Here is an 18,728-nt window from a genome sequence, read left to right on the forward strand (position 1 = left end):
GCTGTATATAAGCCATTTAAATAAAGTTGTGTCTTCTGCCTCATTTTGTCCCTGTTGTCCATGAAGGTTTACTCAGCTTTTGTTGGTTGTTTTGCTGTAAACAGTACTGATTGATTTATGGTTCCTGCTAATGTGATTCACAGTCCTCACAGAATATACGTTAGCAGTTTTAAGAGTAGATTTTAATGTAAGCTGACATATAACAATCTGTACAACTGCATCCAACTCATCTTCAACTTCAAATTCAAAGCGGAGTTACTAAAGATGAACAGGGTAAACCATGAAACTAATGGATATCACCATGGAATTCAGATGATTACTTCCATTGATAACATGAATCACTAACTACTTAAGACAATTATTGTTTCTATTACAAGTTTTCCTTAAAATATATGTTTAAATATGCAAAATGCAATTGAAAGCATTGAAATTACAAATTGAAAAACAACAGCAATGTGTCTTTTTGTTTAACTCTTTACAAACCATGTCTGTTAGTATGCAAAATGTGCGACGCTGGAAAATAAATCTACAACTACACACCAACTGAGAAACTATCTTCTGTCTTCTTCTTCTGAGTGTAGATAACAGGACATTTTCTTGAAAGACATGTTGCTTCTTTTTCCTTTTTTTAACCCACCCACCCTGTGATCCTTCTTTTTTTTTTTTTTTTTACACCACAAAAATGACATTCATGTCAAACATGGTTCCCATTTACACCCAGGTCTGAAAGGCTTTATGGGGCTCTTCAGCACTGCCCCGAATCCCTCTAAACTGCTGCATTATTATCTCCCTCTGTAGTTGTCTCTGACATTTTGCAGACTCTTAACAGACACTGTGAGAATCAGCTCCATTCTTCCTTGTCAGGTAAAATCAATTCGCAGTAATGGGATTCCAATTCCCCTCTTATCGACTCCTCTCGTCCTCGTTCCCTGTGGTCACGATCGATTGGCTTGGAATGACTTCTTTGGGTTTGATTTTCTCTCCACAGAAGATGTGGATCCTGAAGCAAGATGCTGACTGGATTTGCCTCCAGGGAAGTTTGCTTGTTGCTGATTATTTTTCTCTCCCCCTCCACCTATTGATGTTTGCTTACTTAGCTGAGTGGTCTGTTGTGTCTGTTTAGGAATGCCAAACCTGTCAGACACTTCCTGTCCTGTTCTTCTGCTTCATTTTCAAGTGAGAGGATGTTAGTGTGCTGCTGGTGTGTGACCTAACAGTTGTAATTTGCTGACATGAGCTCAATGCCTTTCATTCAATTGAAGGCTGATTAAGTACTAAAGGGAGCACACTCTTCCATGGCTGAGCGTTGATGAACCATATTGGCCGTTGTACATTCTATTTGGTTTGTTTTAGACATCTACAGCGGTTATTTGCAGACAATTCCAATTATTAGAAAATAATTGAATGTATTTCATTAGTAGTTTTAATAATGTTACATATACTGCTTAAAGCTAGTGTTAGGAAGTTAAACAGCTCATAATTCATCTCTAATAACTAGTTTCTCAACAAGAACACATCACAAGATTACATTTTGAACACATCATGATAACGTCATGATTCACTTTTGCCTTATTCTCATTTTTTTACTGAATCAAGCATGAAAGCATCATAATGTAACTCAAAGGAACCTGCTTACTTCGCTGGTAGCTCCTGTGCTGCTGTTCACTATGTAACATTTTCAGGGATGGGCGACTACAAAGCCCTGATGACCTTCCCCCACCGCTAGAACCCGCCTGTCATTTCAATTTGCTACACTGAAAAGTGAAATGGTTACATGCCCTATGCAACCCTTACCCGGACCCAACAAAAGGAGTGGCATCACAGAGAATCTTGTGCAGTGTGAAATAGAGCACCGATTTGACCAGAGGGGCATTGCAACTGCCTCATGCTGTGAAGAAACAGAGCTTGCTGCTGCAGAGGGTTCGGTTGACAGAGAGGCAGTCCTGTGCTCTCTTCAGCTGCCTTATGTATCTAGTCTGCACATGCAGTGCATGATGCTGGGGGACCTAAAGCAGCAGGAGGACTTTTGCACTGTTCAAGAACTTGTGTATACTTGTTCAACTTGCACATTCAAACAAGAGGGCTCTTCCTCGAAAATCTCCTCAAGCTGCGTCTTAGCCTGTCCATCTCCTTGGCCTTGTCAGAGAGCGTGTTCTCCGCACTCTGGTGCATGAAAACCTTGCTGCACAAAACAGTCCCACAGAAGAGACTCACACACCTGGCTTTGCAAACACAATATCAACTTGACAAACACACATGCCAGGTCAGTGGCTCTTCAAACCATGGTGCTCTAGGTGCTTCTCTCGGGTCAGTTTTGGACGTGGCAGGGACGGCGTGTCAGTTTCAGAATAAACTCTGTTAGGTTTAGGAAAAGAGCTAGTTAAGGATGACCTGACTGACTAACAACTCAAGTGACTAGAAAGAAACCAACAGGTCACGTGACTAGAGACTCATGTGAGTCAGAATAATGGCGACACTAACTACTCACATGACCATTATGTCACCATTTACTTTTAGACGCTAACAGCGGTCTCCTGAACCAGTCCTGTGTTTGTTTGACCTGTCCACCTCCCCTCTTGGCCGCCTTGTGTGGACTGTCTCGCTCTTTACACTCCGTCAGTTGCTCTGAGTGTCTAATAATAGACACAGGTGGGTTAACATCAGAGTTACTTAAAAGTGTTGTACGACAGTATCAGACAATGAGGATGGCTTGGCCTCGCTGCATATGCACCAGGACATTCTGGAGATTTTCTTTTCTTTTCATCCTGAGAGTTAATTTACTGTATTTGTATCAGTTCGCTGCACTTATTGAATTTGTATTTGTTTACTGCACTTATCCTATTCGTAGTAGTTTGTAGCACTTACTATATTCGGACTAGTCTGTTGCAATTATTGTTTTCGTAGTAACTTGCCTCTGCACTATACTTTTGCTCTGGCTTATGCTTTAAGATGCTTGTTTAAGAAAGGAGATGCACTTATGACTTCTGGTGACTAGTAGTTCTCTTGAATACCTATGTTGAATACACTTCCTGTAAGTCGCTTTGGATAAAAGCGTCTGCTAAATGACTGTAATGTAATGTAATGTAATGTAATTTGCACAAATCCTTAGCTCAAGACCACCCGTGGCGTTCTACCGTCTGCTTAAGGTAGGCAAATGTGTTTACATTATGTTTCCCTTTGTTAACAAAATTATCAAAATGCTTGCCTCTTGTTAAGTTGCCATCCTCCCTCTCCATTCCACAGTAGCAGAGAGTCCATCGTGCGCTGTCCGTGGTGCTGAAGTAAGAGACGGCTTTGTGTCAGTTTCATCTTGGATCTATTTTCTCTAAAATATAAACTTTAAATACTCAATACTCACAATGCTGACTAAAGATTGTGGTTTATTGGTGGAGTGGGCTGTTCTTCAATCAGAAGGGTTCGATCCCTGGCTCGGCTAGTCCATGTCGATGTGTCCTTGGGCAAGACCCTTAACCCCAAATTGGGTCTGAATGTTAGATAGAATGATAGATGGGCAGGTGTCACGCTTCACACACCATCAGTGTATAATGGGTGTGAATGGGTAGAGCTAAACATACATGGGTAGTGTTAAGATGTGGTCGGAAGACTAGAAAAGCACTATACAAGTACAGTCCATTTACCGTCAAGGTGGATGGTAGTGTAAGAGGATCTGAGGGACGACTTTAAGTGTAATCTGGTTACCTTGTGGTTTGTGTTCACCTTTTACAAACATACATACATAGACTGTATGTCTATTTGTTTGTGTTGACCAGAAATAGTTTATTCTCAATACAGCTTTGTACTTTCCCCGTCGACTACATGTCTCCTATTTTACGCTCCCTCTGATCCGCTTATGTAGCAGTTTGAAATGATGTGCAGGTACTCACAGGAAATTAAATAGAGCACACACGATCTCTAATGCATGTTATCTTTTGTCAACTTGTACATTTTTTTTTTTATTATTAAACTCTTTATTCTTCTCAGCATCATGTGGAGTAAGAACATTTTTTCATTCTCAAAGCTTAACTATTTAGATATGTCTTAATCCCCTCACGGACTGGGCACAAACCTTTCAACTACAAATGAACCGTGATGTGTTTAGTTGTTGGCTCTTAGCATACAGACATAAATGAGCCCGACAAATATAAGACTGATTGGTCCAGTTATTAGTATTTGCGAGGTTAGCCTTGGACAGACAGACACAGAGACACACACATGACCAAATACATAATCTTCTTGCGTACTGATTAATGCTACGGTCAAGAGTAAATGAAACACAATGTCCATCCTGACTTTACTGTTCTACTTCAAAATCCAGCATGTCCTTGAACTTATAACTAAATAGATCTACTCGGAAACAAACAGAGGCAGAGGAAAACAATGGTTAAATAATCCAAAGCGAACTTCTCATAATCAGCTGTGTAACCACTCAGCAGTGGTGCATCTTTATCTTTGAAATATGCAAATGCAACCAGAGACTTATTTATATTTTCTAATTAATATTTCAGAGGAGGGAGAAGCCTTTGATATTTTCAAGTCTTGTTTTTCCACACTCTCCTACAGAAGGCCGAAGAATCAAATCCGACATAATCAGCTTAATTTCTCTGTCAGGTTAATGTAGTTTTCCTCTGAAGTAGAAGTACACACAAGGTGGTATACAGATGAGTTGCATGTTTTTTAAGAGCTTTGCAGCCTTTGTGTTAAGGAATGTGGTGTGGACCCAAAAAGCAGAACGACCAGGAGACAGATAAAGTTCTGTAGCTTTATTTAAAGCGGAGAACTCAGCATACAGACAGGCAGGATAAGACTCACAGAGGGAAACAGGCAGGGGATCAGGCAGACGGAAATCAGAGGAAGCGGAGGTTAAACTCGGGGTCGGGGACAGAAGGCTGAGTCGTTGACCGGGGCACAGGCAAGGCAGGTAAGTCCAGACAGGCAGGCAGGGTCGGCAACGGGAAATCAGTCCGGGGGATAACGCTGGAAGGTCTGGCATAATGCGGAGTACGATCTGGCAGTGAGTGTGTGTGAGACTGGTGTTTAAATACTGCAGAGTTGATGAGTAGATAGAAGGCAGGTGTGGCTTGGAGCAGGTGAGTATGCTTGTGCTGATGAGGTGATTAGGTGAGTGAGGGAAGAGTGTGGTGAGAGAGTGGGAGGGGTGACACACCCACCTCACAGACACACACAGAGATAACCAAACAAGGGAGCACAGGAGACACAAGGAATAAACAGAGACATGGCCATGGTCATGACACCTTTGTAAGTTATTTCAAGGAACAATGAGTTAGAATAGTAACATAATTCAATATTTTTTTTATATATAAACTTCATAATGAATTTATAGCTGATAGGGGCCCTTTTATTTGGCCCCCAGTCAGTTGCCTTGCCTTACCATACAGTCTGCCCCTGGTGTTTTTCCTGAACCAGAGTGTATTTCACTGGTGAGTAGCTGTGACTTGGGTGTGTGATGCAACTTCAGTATGACATGGAAGGTGTACTAATAAAGACCTCGGAAAGCTCAGAGTTGAGTGTGAAATTGTTCGTATGAGCGGTTCTCCACAGGCCAAACATTCAGCCGGTTCTGAACAGACATGTTTTCAACAGACACTGCCCTAGTTACTAATATTCCAGCCTGGAACATAACCGTACACATCCATCCAACATGAATCGATATTTTACTGTGAACCAAAGTGTTTGATGAATGCTGCTACTGTAGTATTATCCCATATGTATCCATCTGCTGCTCATTAAGATCCTTACAGAGCATCTGCATTGTACCTCATATGACCTTGTTACATCTTGTCAAGGCGAGTAGCATCATAACTCAGATTAATAAAGTTGCCTACATCCCTTTTCTATACCTGCTTCTCCTGTGCATGGCCATGCTGCCTGAAGCCACAGAGTCAGGGTGCCATCCAGGAAAGAAAACTATGGTTGATTACAACTTTGTTATGATTAGGATAATACTGTTCTTTGTGCTGTTGTGAGGAGAGCAGAAATAGAGCATGTCATCCACTAATCAGAGCATCGGCTGTTCGATCCCCGTCCCCCTGTGGAAGTGTCCTTGGACAAGATACTGAACCCCAAAAATGCTTCTTAAGGCTGTGCCATGGCCGTGTGTTATAAGAATTGTTAAGAAGGGCTGATGAGCGGATGTCACCTTGCATGGCAGCCTCTGTCACCAGTGTATGAATGTGTGTGTGAATGTAATGTACAGCACTTTAAAGGTCAGAAGAGTAGACAGGCGTTATATAAATACAAGTGCATTTTACCATTTGTGGTCCTGTTTAGTAGCAGGGCCAACCTAAAGCTGTGTCTTGCTCTAACTTGTCTGTGCTGGTGACCAGAGAGAAAGCTGTGTTTTTAAAAGCCTCTGTGTCCGGCTCTCACTGCTTTTGTAGCTTCTTACCAACTTCTACGCTCCGATCAGCCTTATGTTTCTATTTACTGATTGCTTCAGCCGTGTCAGAGCTGTGTTCCCGCTGATACTTTTAATCTGAAGGACTTTGCAAATGAAAAATGCAGTGCGTCTGTGTCAGCTGTGTTATTCTCCAATGAAAAGAAGTCTACATAACCAGATGTGGATATATTCTGTGTGAGACAAGGAGAAACAGAACAAGCAGAGACCGCCACAGTAAGCTGTTGATGAAATGCAAGCCAGCACACCTCCAACACTTCGTCATTCGTCCTTACAACGCCTTTCCTTTGCTGTGCTGTGCCGTGGAAAACACTTGCACTGTGCCAACATGGCAACCATTTTGCTGACCTGTGAGTAACGGTTTTGCTTAACCGCTTAGCTCAGCACCAGTATCCCCATCTCTGCTACAAAACATACATACAATGCAGTTTAGTGAAAGACACTGAATGTTAACATAACTGCTTTTGTTTAGCAGGCAACTCCATAGTCTACCTTCATATTTTTACACTGCATGTGCTTTTCCTGGACCTGTTAGAATGTCTTCTGTTCACTGAACCTGCAGCCTCTCATCCCCATCTATAGAGGGCAGCCTCGTAACTGGAAACACTTTACAGTGATCGCCCATGTCTTTAGTTTTTGTCCTTTTATGTATTGCTCTCTATTACACACACACACAGACATACACATGCACACATACAATCATGCTCACACAAGAGCTATAAATGTGTGCGTGTGCCTTAATGTGTGCATGTGTCTCTCTGTGATTGGGTCCGGGCTTGTTTGATTTCTCAGGGTGGATTGGATAATCCTATAATCTGATAACGACCCACTGTGCAGATTTAGTGATTAAAGTTCTGAGGCAAATGGTTGTTGCCATGGCTGCCAAATAGAAGAAGAGAATAAATCTGTGTGGGATGATAATGTGTGCGTTTATGTGAGTCTTTGTGTGTGTGTGTGTGTGTGTGTGTGTGTGTGTGTGTGTGTGTGTGCGTGCGTTTGTAGGGGGTGAAGACGCATGCTGAAGTCGTGCTGAAATGTGCATCAGAAACAGCTTTATTGCCAAGTAGGTTTTCACATTCAAGGAATTTTCCTTTGTGTTTTGGTGGGAAATTGGTCACAATAAACAGGTACTGCAAAAGTCAAGAATCTGGAGTTTCAAATAGATATTTACAGTTAAGATATATCTGTTTTAAAATAAAAGAGCTCTACAGTGTTTACAATGGGCAAATATTTATTAAGAATGTGCAATTGTATGCAACAGTGTAATATATGAACAATATGTGCAATGCAAAAATGTAGACCCTGGAGGCGTACAGGTCCTGAGGGATGGCAGCTTGCAGCCAATTACCTTCGCTGCAGAGCGAATGATATGCTAAGAAGGTCTGCCCTTGGCAGTGGCAGCAGCGTACGACATGGTGAGGATGGACTCAGCTGGTCACCGTTGTGAGTGCTAGTACACAGCAGTCCTCACAGAGGTGGATGTAGGATGTCACAGCCTCTGTGTCCAGACAGACTGTTGGTAGCAGTCTGGAAAACAACCCAGTCAGTAGAGTCCAAGCATGAAGGTCCTCCTCAGTCTGACTGTTCCACCTCTTAGAATCCTCACAACATGCTTAATTTCTGCCGATATGCAGGAACCAGGTAGAACATGACATGGTCAGAGTGTCCCAGTCATGTGTCATTCCCAACAGAACTCGGTGACCTGAACCACTGAAACACGCTTGACGTTTCCGCTAATAACCACAACCAGCCGCTTTTCTAGTTTCTCAGTTTGTGCCCCCTCGTCTCCTCTTCCCTCCGTCATCCAGCATCTGACCCAGGGGTCAATCTCAGCTCGCCATCTTGAAGGACGGCGAGATGTAGCAAGGAGAGAGGAGGCTTGTCGTAGCAGTGATGAAGCGTGTATCCTTTGCAGGATAACAGATGAATTAAAGAGGCGTGTCACATTCTGCTGAGTTGTGAATTGAACACTGTTATCTTCATCTGACAGAGATCAAATATTAAATACAGTGGTATAACACACGTCATATTTAATTTATGTTACTTTAAAAGTTGCTCCAAGGCAACAATGTTTAATTTGTTAAATGCCTTTTGCCTTGTTTCCTCTCTCCTCGCGTCTCTTCCTCGCCTCCTTTGCTTACATCTCAGGTGGGAGGGACTAGGACACGGGAGAGGATGGTAGGAAAGAAAGAGAGGATGTACAAACTGAGAAATGGCAAAAGCCTCAGGACTGATTATTAAGAGCGACTGTGGCTCAGGGGTAGAGCGGGTCGTCCATTGGAAGACAGGCGGTTCAATCCCCAGAAAGATACTGGACCCCCATTTGCTTCTAAAGGCTGTGCCATCGGTGTGTGAGTGCACACGAATGAATATTTAGTTTAGATCATGATGGGCAGGTTGGCATCTATCACAGCAGCCTCTGCCATCTGTGTATCGAGTGTTTCCTTCAGGATTTTGTGAGACAAAGGTGGGACCTCAGACCCTCAAGGGTTCATCCATATGGTGTACTTTGACAGAAAAATGTTTTATTTATTGAGAACTTTTTGCTCTTCTAAACAATTTTTCTACTCTTGTTTTAGCAGTGGTAGAATGTAGTTCAAGTACACTTAGGCTACTCAAGTACTGTACTTAAGTAACAATTTGGGGGACTTGTACATTTCATGGAACTTCATACTTTTACTCCAATTCATCTCAGAGGGGAATATTTTAAATTCACAGCATTTATTTCCCAATGTTAGTTACTAGTATGCAGTACGTTGCCGATTCAGATTCTTGGGTTTGTGGGTTGCCGACATCACAACTGAGAGGCCCGAAGACTAGACAGTCGCTATATAAATGAAAGCTCTTTAACCATTAACTTTAAAGCTGACAAAGGTTGTGATTACAATGCCTTTTGGCAGCCATGACCGCACCAACAGAGAGATTTCTTTTGCAGGCAAAATCACTTATTTATTGATTAAAAACGACTCCATCTGCCTTATTTTTGGTTGTTTTTCTCTCAAATTAAAGATGCCCAATTAGACGTAGGTTACCAAAGTGAGCAAATCAACAAGGTTATGAATGTTGTGAAGATGTAACTTTCAGATCCAAACTAACATGGCATCCCCCCGTACATTGCTTAGCTTTAATGCCGGTAATGTCACTCCTGTGTGCTTCTCCAAACTGGGAGCATGCTGAACGCCATCTAAGGCACTGTAGGTAATACACTGACTATGGATAAAATAATGTTTCTACATGTTTATGTACTCATGCAGACACCCACATAGGTTATGCAGGGAAATGTTTTTACAAGGGGCTTGGGAAAATTTGCATTTTAACACTAAAACATATGTACTGTAACCTTGATTTGATTATCTGGATTCTAACACAAAAGGAACACCACTTGGAAGCTTCAGAATGGTACAACCTCCCACCAAATGTTACTGCCATTTAAGCAAAGTAATGCTCATTGTAATGAGCTGTCTTCCACACTTCCACCAGCCTTTTACAAGTTGGTTACATAATGGTGTTTTTGCCATGAGTAATTTTGCACAGCGCAAATTCAACATGGCATCAACCAATCGCATTTAATGGAACGTGTTGAGTTGCGCCTATTTGTATGAAACAAGAACATGGAGGCTCTGTAGTCCGAACCAAGACGGCAAGCTTTATTACTCCAATCAACCCCTACCAAAGGCAGCTCAGACCAGATCCACTGCTTCTGATCTAACCTTTCACAATAAAAGCCCTAGTGATATAATATTCACTGGCGAGTATTGAGCATTTTTTCTTGGTGTTTATTTGTCACGCCCCCGGTGTGCACATATCTATTCATCCCCATTAGCTAATTCCAATGGCACCAGCTAGACTTTGTGTGGTCCGAAATCAAGTACATCATATTCATCATATCCAAACTTCATACAGCATAACCTATGTGTGTTGCTATGTTCAACTCATGTTCACTTTAATTGTGTTGTATAAATAAGCGGTCGTTAAAATGTTCTCGACATTCATACATTATGCATTCACTTACATCATCTTTAATTAATTAGTCTATGAATAAGCCTCAAGGACCATCACAAGGGACCAAGAAACAGTCATTATACATGACCAACACTGGACTATTGATCAGCTGCTTAAATGTCTTAGATGAAAATGATGGAATGAAGATTGGTTATAGCATTGAGATATGAGGAGGGGGCAGCTATTTCAATGATTGATGGCGCAATAAATTGTCTTTTTTAAGGCATTGGATTTTGGGCAAGGTAGCATGATTTGGCCATCAGCCTTTCTGATGAAATGACAGTTAAAGTAACTACATTTGCTATAACTAAGAGTGTGACTGTGCTTAAGATGAGCCTTTTCTCTACTGATAAACATGAAAGTTTATGATGCATGTGGTCTATACAACTAGTCTTGCAGCAACGTTCTGGGAAAATGTATAGTTTCCTCAGTACACGTTTTGATACAGCTCGAACAGATGAGCAATAATCCAGGTGACTTCAAATTAAAGATTTAGCTACTTGCCCCAGAATATGTGCTGGAACTTAAGGAGGGCATTTTCATTGCCCATTTTCCTAAGAATCATGTTAATGTGATCTACCCATGACAGTCGACCATCCATCCCAGAAATGTAACCTTATCCACCTGTTGTAAAGGATCGCCGGCCAAGTACAGATAATGGTTTTGTTTTTTAAGATGTTTAGTACCAAGCCATTTAATTTGTCCAATCACAGACCAAGTTTAACTCTAAAGATAAAGCTTTTCAAGGTCTCCACTAGTACTTACTGCATAATACAGTGTAGAATCATCGGCGTACATTTGAATACTTGCTTAACACAAAACAGATCGCAAGGCCTTTAAGCATCAAATAAAATAAAATAAGTGTTAAGGCCAAAGCCAACATAGAGTAAATCCTCAACATGACTAAAGACAGGACAGTTCCAATAAAACACAGTCTTTACTTGCAAACAGGTTTGGTGCACAGGAAGCAGTCAGACCACGACAACAATCCAAACAGGGACGAGGCAAAAAGGCAGTTAGGATATTAGGCAGAGCAGGTAATGATAATCACTAGATAAATGCTGGAACGCTAGACACAGAGCTATTAAGACACACTGGCAACAGACAGGGAGTAAGCATAGACTAAATAATCCATAAACAGAAGGATAACCTGGCTCAGGTGCAACCAATCAGGTTGAGGAGCTTTTTTTCATCGCACATCAGTCTCTAAGAAATATCTAGTCCCCTGCTCCTTAATATATAAGCACAACCACTGTAATAATTAGATCAGCTGCCCCTTCTTCTAGCAGCTCTAGTAATCCACTGTACACTAAATGGTCAGCAGTCAAATATAGTTGGAGACGAGCTGGTGAACGAAGTTAAGCATTTACTTGCTAATCAGTCAGATATTTTTTTTCTCAGGAGATGATGGAGACCAATCCAAAGCTAAAAGGAGAGTGAATATTGGACTCCCAAACATGGCTCCTAATGAATGGTAATGTTACTGCATGCTTATGAGGCCTCCAATTACCATAACATAATAATGGGTGATAAATATGAATCTTTTCATCTTGCTGTACTTCTCTCAAGTGGGAAAATAAAACCTGTTAATGCTGCTTTGAATAATTACTACAATTGGATTGTGACACAACATTTTATCAACAAGAATATAAAAAAAATAATCACTTATTGTAAAAACCTTCCTCACAATAAAAAGGAATTCATTTTTTTAAGACCCTGGAACCCCAAAGCTCATTTACAAAAAACAGAATGCACGACCTCAACAGTGAAATCAGTGCATATACGGCAACACCCTGCAGCCTTCAGCTTTTTTGGTTCAGGTTTAAAGCACTCTTCAGTTCTTTAAAGCCCCACAAAGATGCTTTGAAGAACTGCTAAGCTGCTCTAGGTATTAGATTTGAAAAATGCGGGATTTCATATGTTATGTAATCCAGCAGCTGATCAAAGTAAACACAAGTCACCCAAATCAAATGCTCATTGAAAGAATTTAGGTGGCTTACCCCAAACATTGGCTTGCCATTTAAAAATCATGCAAACAAACCAAAGCAAACCATTGCAATAGCAGAGAATAGAAGCTGCTGATGAATGTAAGGCTTAAGGTCCTGAGTGAGAGAGGCTGTCTGGACGATGAAAGGAACAACAACACAACTGCAAATGCAACTCCCAAATATTGAGCTATATGTGGTTTTTTTTTTTTTTTTCTATAGAGAGTAGTTAGTTCAGCTTCCGACCATAAGCAATAAATGCATTTATCTCTAATACACGTGCTCCCCTGATCATAGCTGCAGGAAAAACATGCTCCCTGATCATAGCTGCAGGAAAAACAGTTTAAGACATCGAAATGAGTAACAGCATTTAATAATTTTTCAACAAGAGTGCTCTAAAGAGTTCTGGGTTCAGATGAATATTTGATGCATATGCCATTTACCACTAATAAACCGATATTTATATGAAAGAAGAATGTGTAACTCCTGCACACTTCAGACCATGATACACACAGTATTTCACTGAGCCACATTTTTACAATCAACAGAACCATTTGCTACGTGTCAAAGGCGAATTTATAAAGTTTTTATTTTGTAAAAAAACAAGGCTGCGATTCACTTTGTATGGTCTTTTTCAATGATATTGATATTTGATATCACTGATGGTTATCTTTCTGTTGTTTGTTCAGGTTGAAAAAAAACAATAATTGCTAGAATGGACGGGTAAACCTACAGAGAACAACAGACAAACAATCCAATTAAATAAGTAATTACTGTAACCCTTTTAATGAGGCAGAACATTTGGCAGACGAGGCAAATGATTGGACTGTAGTGATCAGTCAAAGTAAACTATTGGCTATCAGTCCCCTCCAGCAGGATTCCTGTCTGCCAGCACACATGTGGGGGAGATCCCAGAACAGCCCCACATTTAGATCACATGTAGTCCTAAATGTCTGCCCATTATGAACTGACTGCAAATGTGTGAATATGTCCGCATTCCCAGACACCCTGTGAAGTATTAACAAAATATCTGGGTCCATTTGTGAGTATATTATGTTCTGTCTTCTAAATGTTACTTCAGAAGTTTGAAAGGCTGGAATCTTTTTTCCAGTCTAAATGGTGAAATGAGCTAGGGGTAACAACAGTATTGGTGTGTGTGTGCGTGTGTGTGTGTGTGTGTGTGTGTGTGTGTGTGTGTGTGTGTGTGTGTGTGTGTGTGTGTGTGTGTGTGTGTGTGTGTGTGTGTGTGTGTGTGTGTGTGTGTGTGTGTGTGTGTGTGTGTGTGCGTGTGCGTGTGCGTGCGTCAGTGAAGTCGATCCTGGTGCTGATATTTCAGAGAAGGATTGGTGTTACATCACCAAAATGATGAACTTTGGTTGTAAAATCATTACGCCCAAACACGCTAGCTGTCCGGACCGAGCCACACAACACTTTTCTAGCCAGTCTGCCATGGCCATGGATGTGTACAGATAGAGAGGGAATCTGTTGGGGGGATTTGTTTGGGTGTAATTTCCAATAACAATCTTTGTCCAGAATTGCTGAAAGTACTTTGTACCTTTAGGGAGTGTTGGCACTAATCACCAGTGTTGCTGTTCAAGACCTGAGGATGTGGAATTAATCTAAATTTACTGAATGCACATAATTTTCATTCACTATTCTCTAACTTTCATATCATATGTTTCCATCCAATTTCACCTATAAGTTCCTTGTTGGGTCCATCCAGGGATATTTTTTATCATGTATAGTATGTGGCCCAACAGGCCAGTATTACCAAATGAGATGACAGCGGGGACAACAAGTCACCACAGCAGTCATGTGTTAGCCAAGCTTACATCCATGCTCCAAAGACTGTCTGGAGTCGGTACAAGACTGCTTGGTTAGGTAAGAGGCTGGACCGCCTCCAGCTTCTTCTAATCTCAACAGCTGGGTCAACATCAGGACCTTGGCCCGGCTTCAGACGAATCAATGGTGTGTAAGTGGAAACAGCGATGTTTGTTATTGGGCCATGTTTGGTTTGACATTTTCAAAACCTTCATGAATCAATTACAATAAGTAACAGTTTACCACTATATTAGAACTAAAGAAAATTAATAAAAATGTAAGCTGCATTTATACAATTTTTGTCCAGATGAAGATGAAAACACAACGGCCATATTTCATCGACCTTGGTATGGTGAACTTGCGAACAGTTACATATTTCCAAATTCAGCAGACACAGAGGAACATTAGGGTTTGTTTGAAACTAGGTCCAATGTTCACTCTGTTTTAGCTCTGGTTTGGTCTCCACTAACTCCTGAGAAAAATGTCTGACTCTTTAGCTGCTCAATTCCTCCCACTTTGGATTCAGATGTTGTTATACATCTAAACATCTATAGTCAATTGGATTGTTTCATTCTATCTTTAAAGCTGCCCTAATTAATATTTTATATTATCAATGGATCAAATGACTGTGTGTAATGCGAAAGCTGTCACTCCCAGAGAATTATCACCAGCTCTGCAGTTCCCAACAGCTCTCTGCATAAGTAGCTAAATAGATCCTCTGTTTATCCCCGGGGTGGGTAGCTCTTTAGTATCGTTTGTTTCCAGCCAACATATTTATTGTTCTATTGACAGCAACTCGATGAATGCTAATTTTGCTTGCTCCAGGTCTACTCGGTCTGAGAAGTGTTTGCCCATAACAACTTTATAAGAGGACTTCAATTATGACTTTAAAGGTTTTTCTGCTGTCCCCCAAGAAAGTGGCCAAAAAAACCAAAACAATCAAAGATAAAAATCCATCAATTAATACAGCATCAAACACATTAATTAAACAGAGTCAAACAAACAGGGGGAGCTTTAGCAGTTGTAGCTAAAGCAAACGGCAAATTCTGTTCTTATTATAGTGTAAAATATAAAATGTGTGTAGTTTGGAGAAATTTTGTATATATTTGGTGCTTTCTATTTGGAGTAATTGAGCCGCCGTCTTACAAAGGCCTATGTTTAGCACATTGTGACATATGGATTTGTGTGTATTATCCTTTTGCAATAAGCTTATCATCTCTTCATCAACTGTTACTCTTCATATCTGCTTGGCAGCTGTGATGCATCATGAGAGGGAATATACAGAGCCAATGTTAACAGCGAGAGTGAGATATCCAGGCTTTTCCACAAAAAGAAACATGTTCCAAAGGCTGAAAGTGCCTTTAGGTTTTGCCAGGTATGTCTTCAACTGTTTCACAGTCCGTTAACTTAAGTTTACTGGATTATGAAGCTACGCTGAGCACATGGGCTATTCCAGGATATTTTCACATGTATTTAGTTTTGTAGTAAAACCGAGGTGTTGTATAGGTTTAGGCTGATAATGTTTTGCATTAAAGCTGTCAGGAGATGATATTTTCTGTCAATATTCAGTGACTTTGACATTTTGTCTTTCTCACATTTAGTGAAACCGTGTGCAGTTGTTATTGAACTGGATTAGATGGATGATTAAGAATGTGTGTTTGTTCTGAAGCAGCTTTTAGACCACTGGAACACGAGCCTCCACTAAAACCCAGGTTCATTGTATTCTTAACATTTTAGCACCTTTAAATGAAGGTGAGCAACATCTTCTCAAATATTTGGTCGGATAACTCCCCTTATATTGGCATAACACTGGATTAAACTTTTTTGTGAGTCCCTCTGATGATGTTTCCATTCACACATGCTCATTTACTGTGATACCCTAAGATGATATAGGAAACGTATGGATGGGAAGTAGTTCAAAATGAATGTGAGGTAACTAAGGTTGTTAACCTGTCATTCAATGACGGAGAACAGTAGTAAAATACAGGCTATTGTTCTAAATCAGTTGTTCCCAACCTCATTGGGTTGTGTTATTTAAGTTTATGGGTTGTGAGTTCAATCATTTTCTTGAGGTTACTGAGGATATGAAATTATCCAATATTTTGAAATAAGCTTGTGTTGGAAACATTGTTTTCTCTCCTTCTGCTTTCCTTCCTGTTAATGGGAAACAACACACCACAATAAAGGTTCTCTCAGACGTTGCCATGTAGAGAGCCGTGTGGGGCAATAGAAATGGCTGGAATTTCACACATGTAAGAATTCCAATAAGTTATTTCCATGCCAAGCAAAGGTAAATCAATATCTGTGAACATGAGCTCCTCTCTCACAGCCAGGAAGTAGAGAAGTAAGTCTCAAACTTGTGATGTCAACAAGTAGCCCGCAGGAGTGCACTGGGACAAAATCAGCCCTGGCATTTTGAGTTTTAGCGCTTTAGTTTTTTGGATTTGGAATAGTGTTTTTATACAATAGGAATAACATGTATGAATTTTGGATATGGGCATGGCTGCTTCAATAATCTCACAACCACAAGTCCAGCAATTTTGGAAAGAGACACTATAACTCAGTATAGGAAGGTAATTGCAAGACTGAGCCAAAATTAGCAACAAAAACTTAATCACCGCCACGTTCCACAGCAGTAACGTTTGATTTTTCAAATCATATAATTTGGATTTATAGAAAAATAATGTTCATCCATTTGTATTCATCAAATATTGAAATGATTGATTGATAATGAATATTATATATATATATTATATATTTTTAGCCTGGACTGGGAGCAAAAAAAAACAACAACACGCTTCTCAGAGATTTGAATGACAAATGACAATGCAACGTAATGAATGTCAACTGAGGATTAAAATTACTATTTCCAAATGGAGAGCGCATTAACTCAGCTTGAATTCTGCTTGGCTGAGCAGGTGTTAGTGTAGTGGGCAGACAGAGAGAACGTTTTATTTCACATTTTCATAGTGAAATCATAATCTTTGTCATTGGGTTTTTATTTGTTTTAAATAAAAAACATATTCATTTGTGTGTATATATTTTTTTATTTAAATTAGAAAGTGTGGTGTGGTGTGTGTGTAAATATATATATATATAACTGGTAAATTATTTCCACATTCCTTACTTACTTTCCGACCTTTCCTTCTAATTCAACTTCAGCAACAAATAGTCCCTAATAGTCCATCACTCGGAGCGAGGTGACGGTGGTCGGTGGTCGGTGTACGAGGAACCGCCCCGGTGCTTTCTGAGCCCTTTTTTTTAATTTTTCGATGACTTTGGTTATGTAAGAGATTAAATGTGCGAGTGAAGGTGGAGATGTCTGGTTAAACTGGAGTCAGAAGCTCCCCGGGTATAGACACACCACCATGTGGCTGCTCGCGGAAGGTTGAAGGCTGGGGAAGAAGCTCCACCGACCGACCGACCGACCGTCCTACCGGAGACCTGGCTCCAAATGTCAAGATGCCAACCTTCTCAGTCATGTACAAAGGAGCCGTGATCATCAGCAGGTACACGCTGTGGAGAGATGCAGAGATGTGTGGGGCTTCTGTTTGTGGGAGATCGAGTGACATGTGTGAGGAGACAACAGCTTTTGTTCGGTAGAACAGTAAACTATGGTTTAATGGTGTTTAATGGAGGTGCCTTGTGTGGAAATGTTTCCCTGTGGCTGTTCTGGTGAGAGCATCGCATTCTACATCAACACTTTGACCTGCTTACAGCTTGTCGTGAGCTTGTTGTTTTTCTGGAGACGTCCCTCCATCTGTCGTCTGTGTCGCGATGATGTCCACTAGATTCATAATGTTCTTTTAAAAAAAAAAAAAAAAAAAAAAAAGTGAGTGTACAGATGTACTTTTACAGATGAAAGGCTGTAATGTTGAAATCTGGATGAACTCAGCCTGAATAACTTCCTATCGATTGTTAGTGATCTGCTGTTAACCAAAGCTTACTCCTCCCCTCCTGTTGTCAATCATCTTTAAGGAGTTTTCATTTGGACATTTTGATGGTGAACCTGTAAAGTTTATTCAGATCATCTATATACTTGTTTTATATTATATTAGGCTTCATAATTATCAGAGCTGCAAATAATGGTGTGTTTCATGAGCAATTCATCTGGCCGTTTATTTTCTGGACTCCCATCATTTAGTCAATAGAAAAATGTAAGAAATAGAAAAAAAAAACGCTATTTGTCACATTTGAGAAGCTGAAACAGTCAAATGTTTCACAGTGAATCTTGGAAATTGACTTTATTGATTCAACGATCAATGGATTATCAAAAAAGTTGCAGATGTTGTGTTGGGGCGGTAATGGATTGACTGACTACTTGTTGATAATGCTGGGCCACCAGGGTCGGCACAACAAGCAGCAGGAAAACAGGATTTTAGCTCACATGGTACGATTACTTAATGGTCAACACATTCATCGTGTGCACACATTTCTATTGTGGGTGTGTAAAAGATGTTTCCTGATGGAGGCATTTGGAATCTTGACCCATGACAAAATTCTTA

General features: G+C 40.5%; 1 protein-coding gene across 1 annotated transcript in view; it reads left to right on the plus strand.

Annotated features, from left to right (window-relative positions):
* si:dkeyp-72e1.9 (syntaxin-binding protein 4) overlaps positions 1-18,728 on the plus strand; it is a gene marked incomplete at its 3' end in the record, with an annotated part of 62,271 nt that overhangs the window by 7,970 nt on the left and 35,573 nt on the right. The window contains 1 exon segment of the mRNA XM_054607384.1: positions 17,565-17,732. Coding sequence (XP_054463359.1) covers positions 17,565-17,732 — 168 coding nt within the window.

Source organism: Anoplopoma fimbria, chromosome 11 (genome assembly GCF_027596085.1).
Source record: "Anoplopoma fimbria isolate UVic2021 breed Golden Eagle Sablefish chromosome 11, Afim_UVic_2022, whole genome shotgun sequence".
Lineage (NCBI taxonomy): Eukaryota > Metazoa > Chordata > Actinopteri > Perciformes > Anoplopomatidae > Anoplopoma > Anoplopoma fimbria.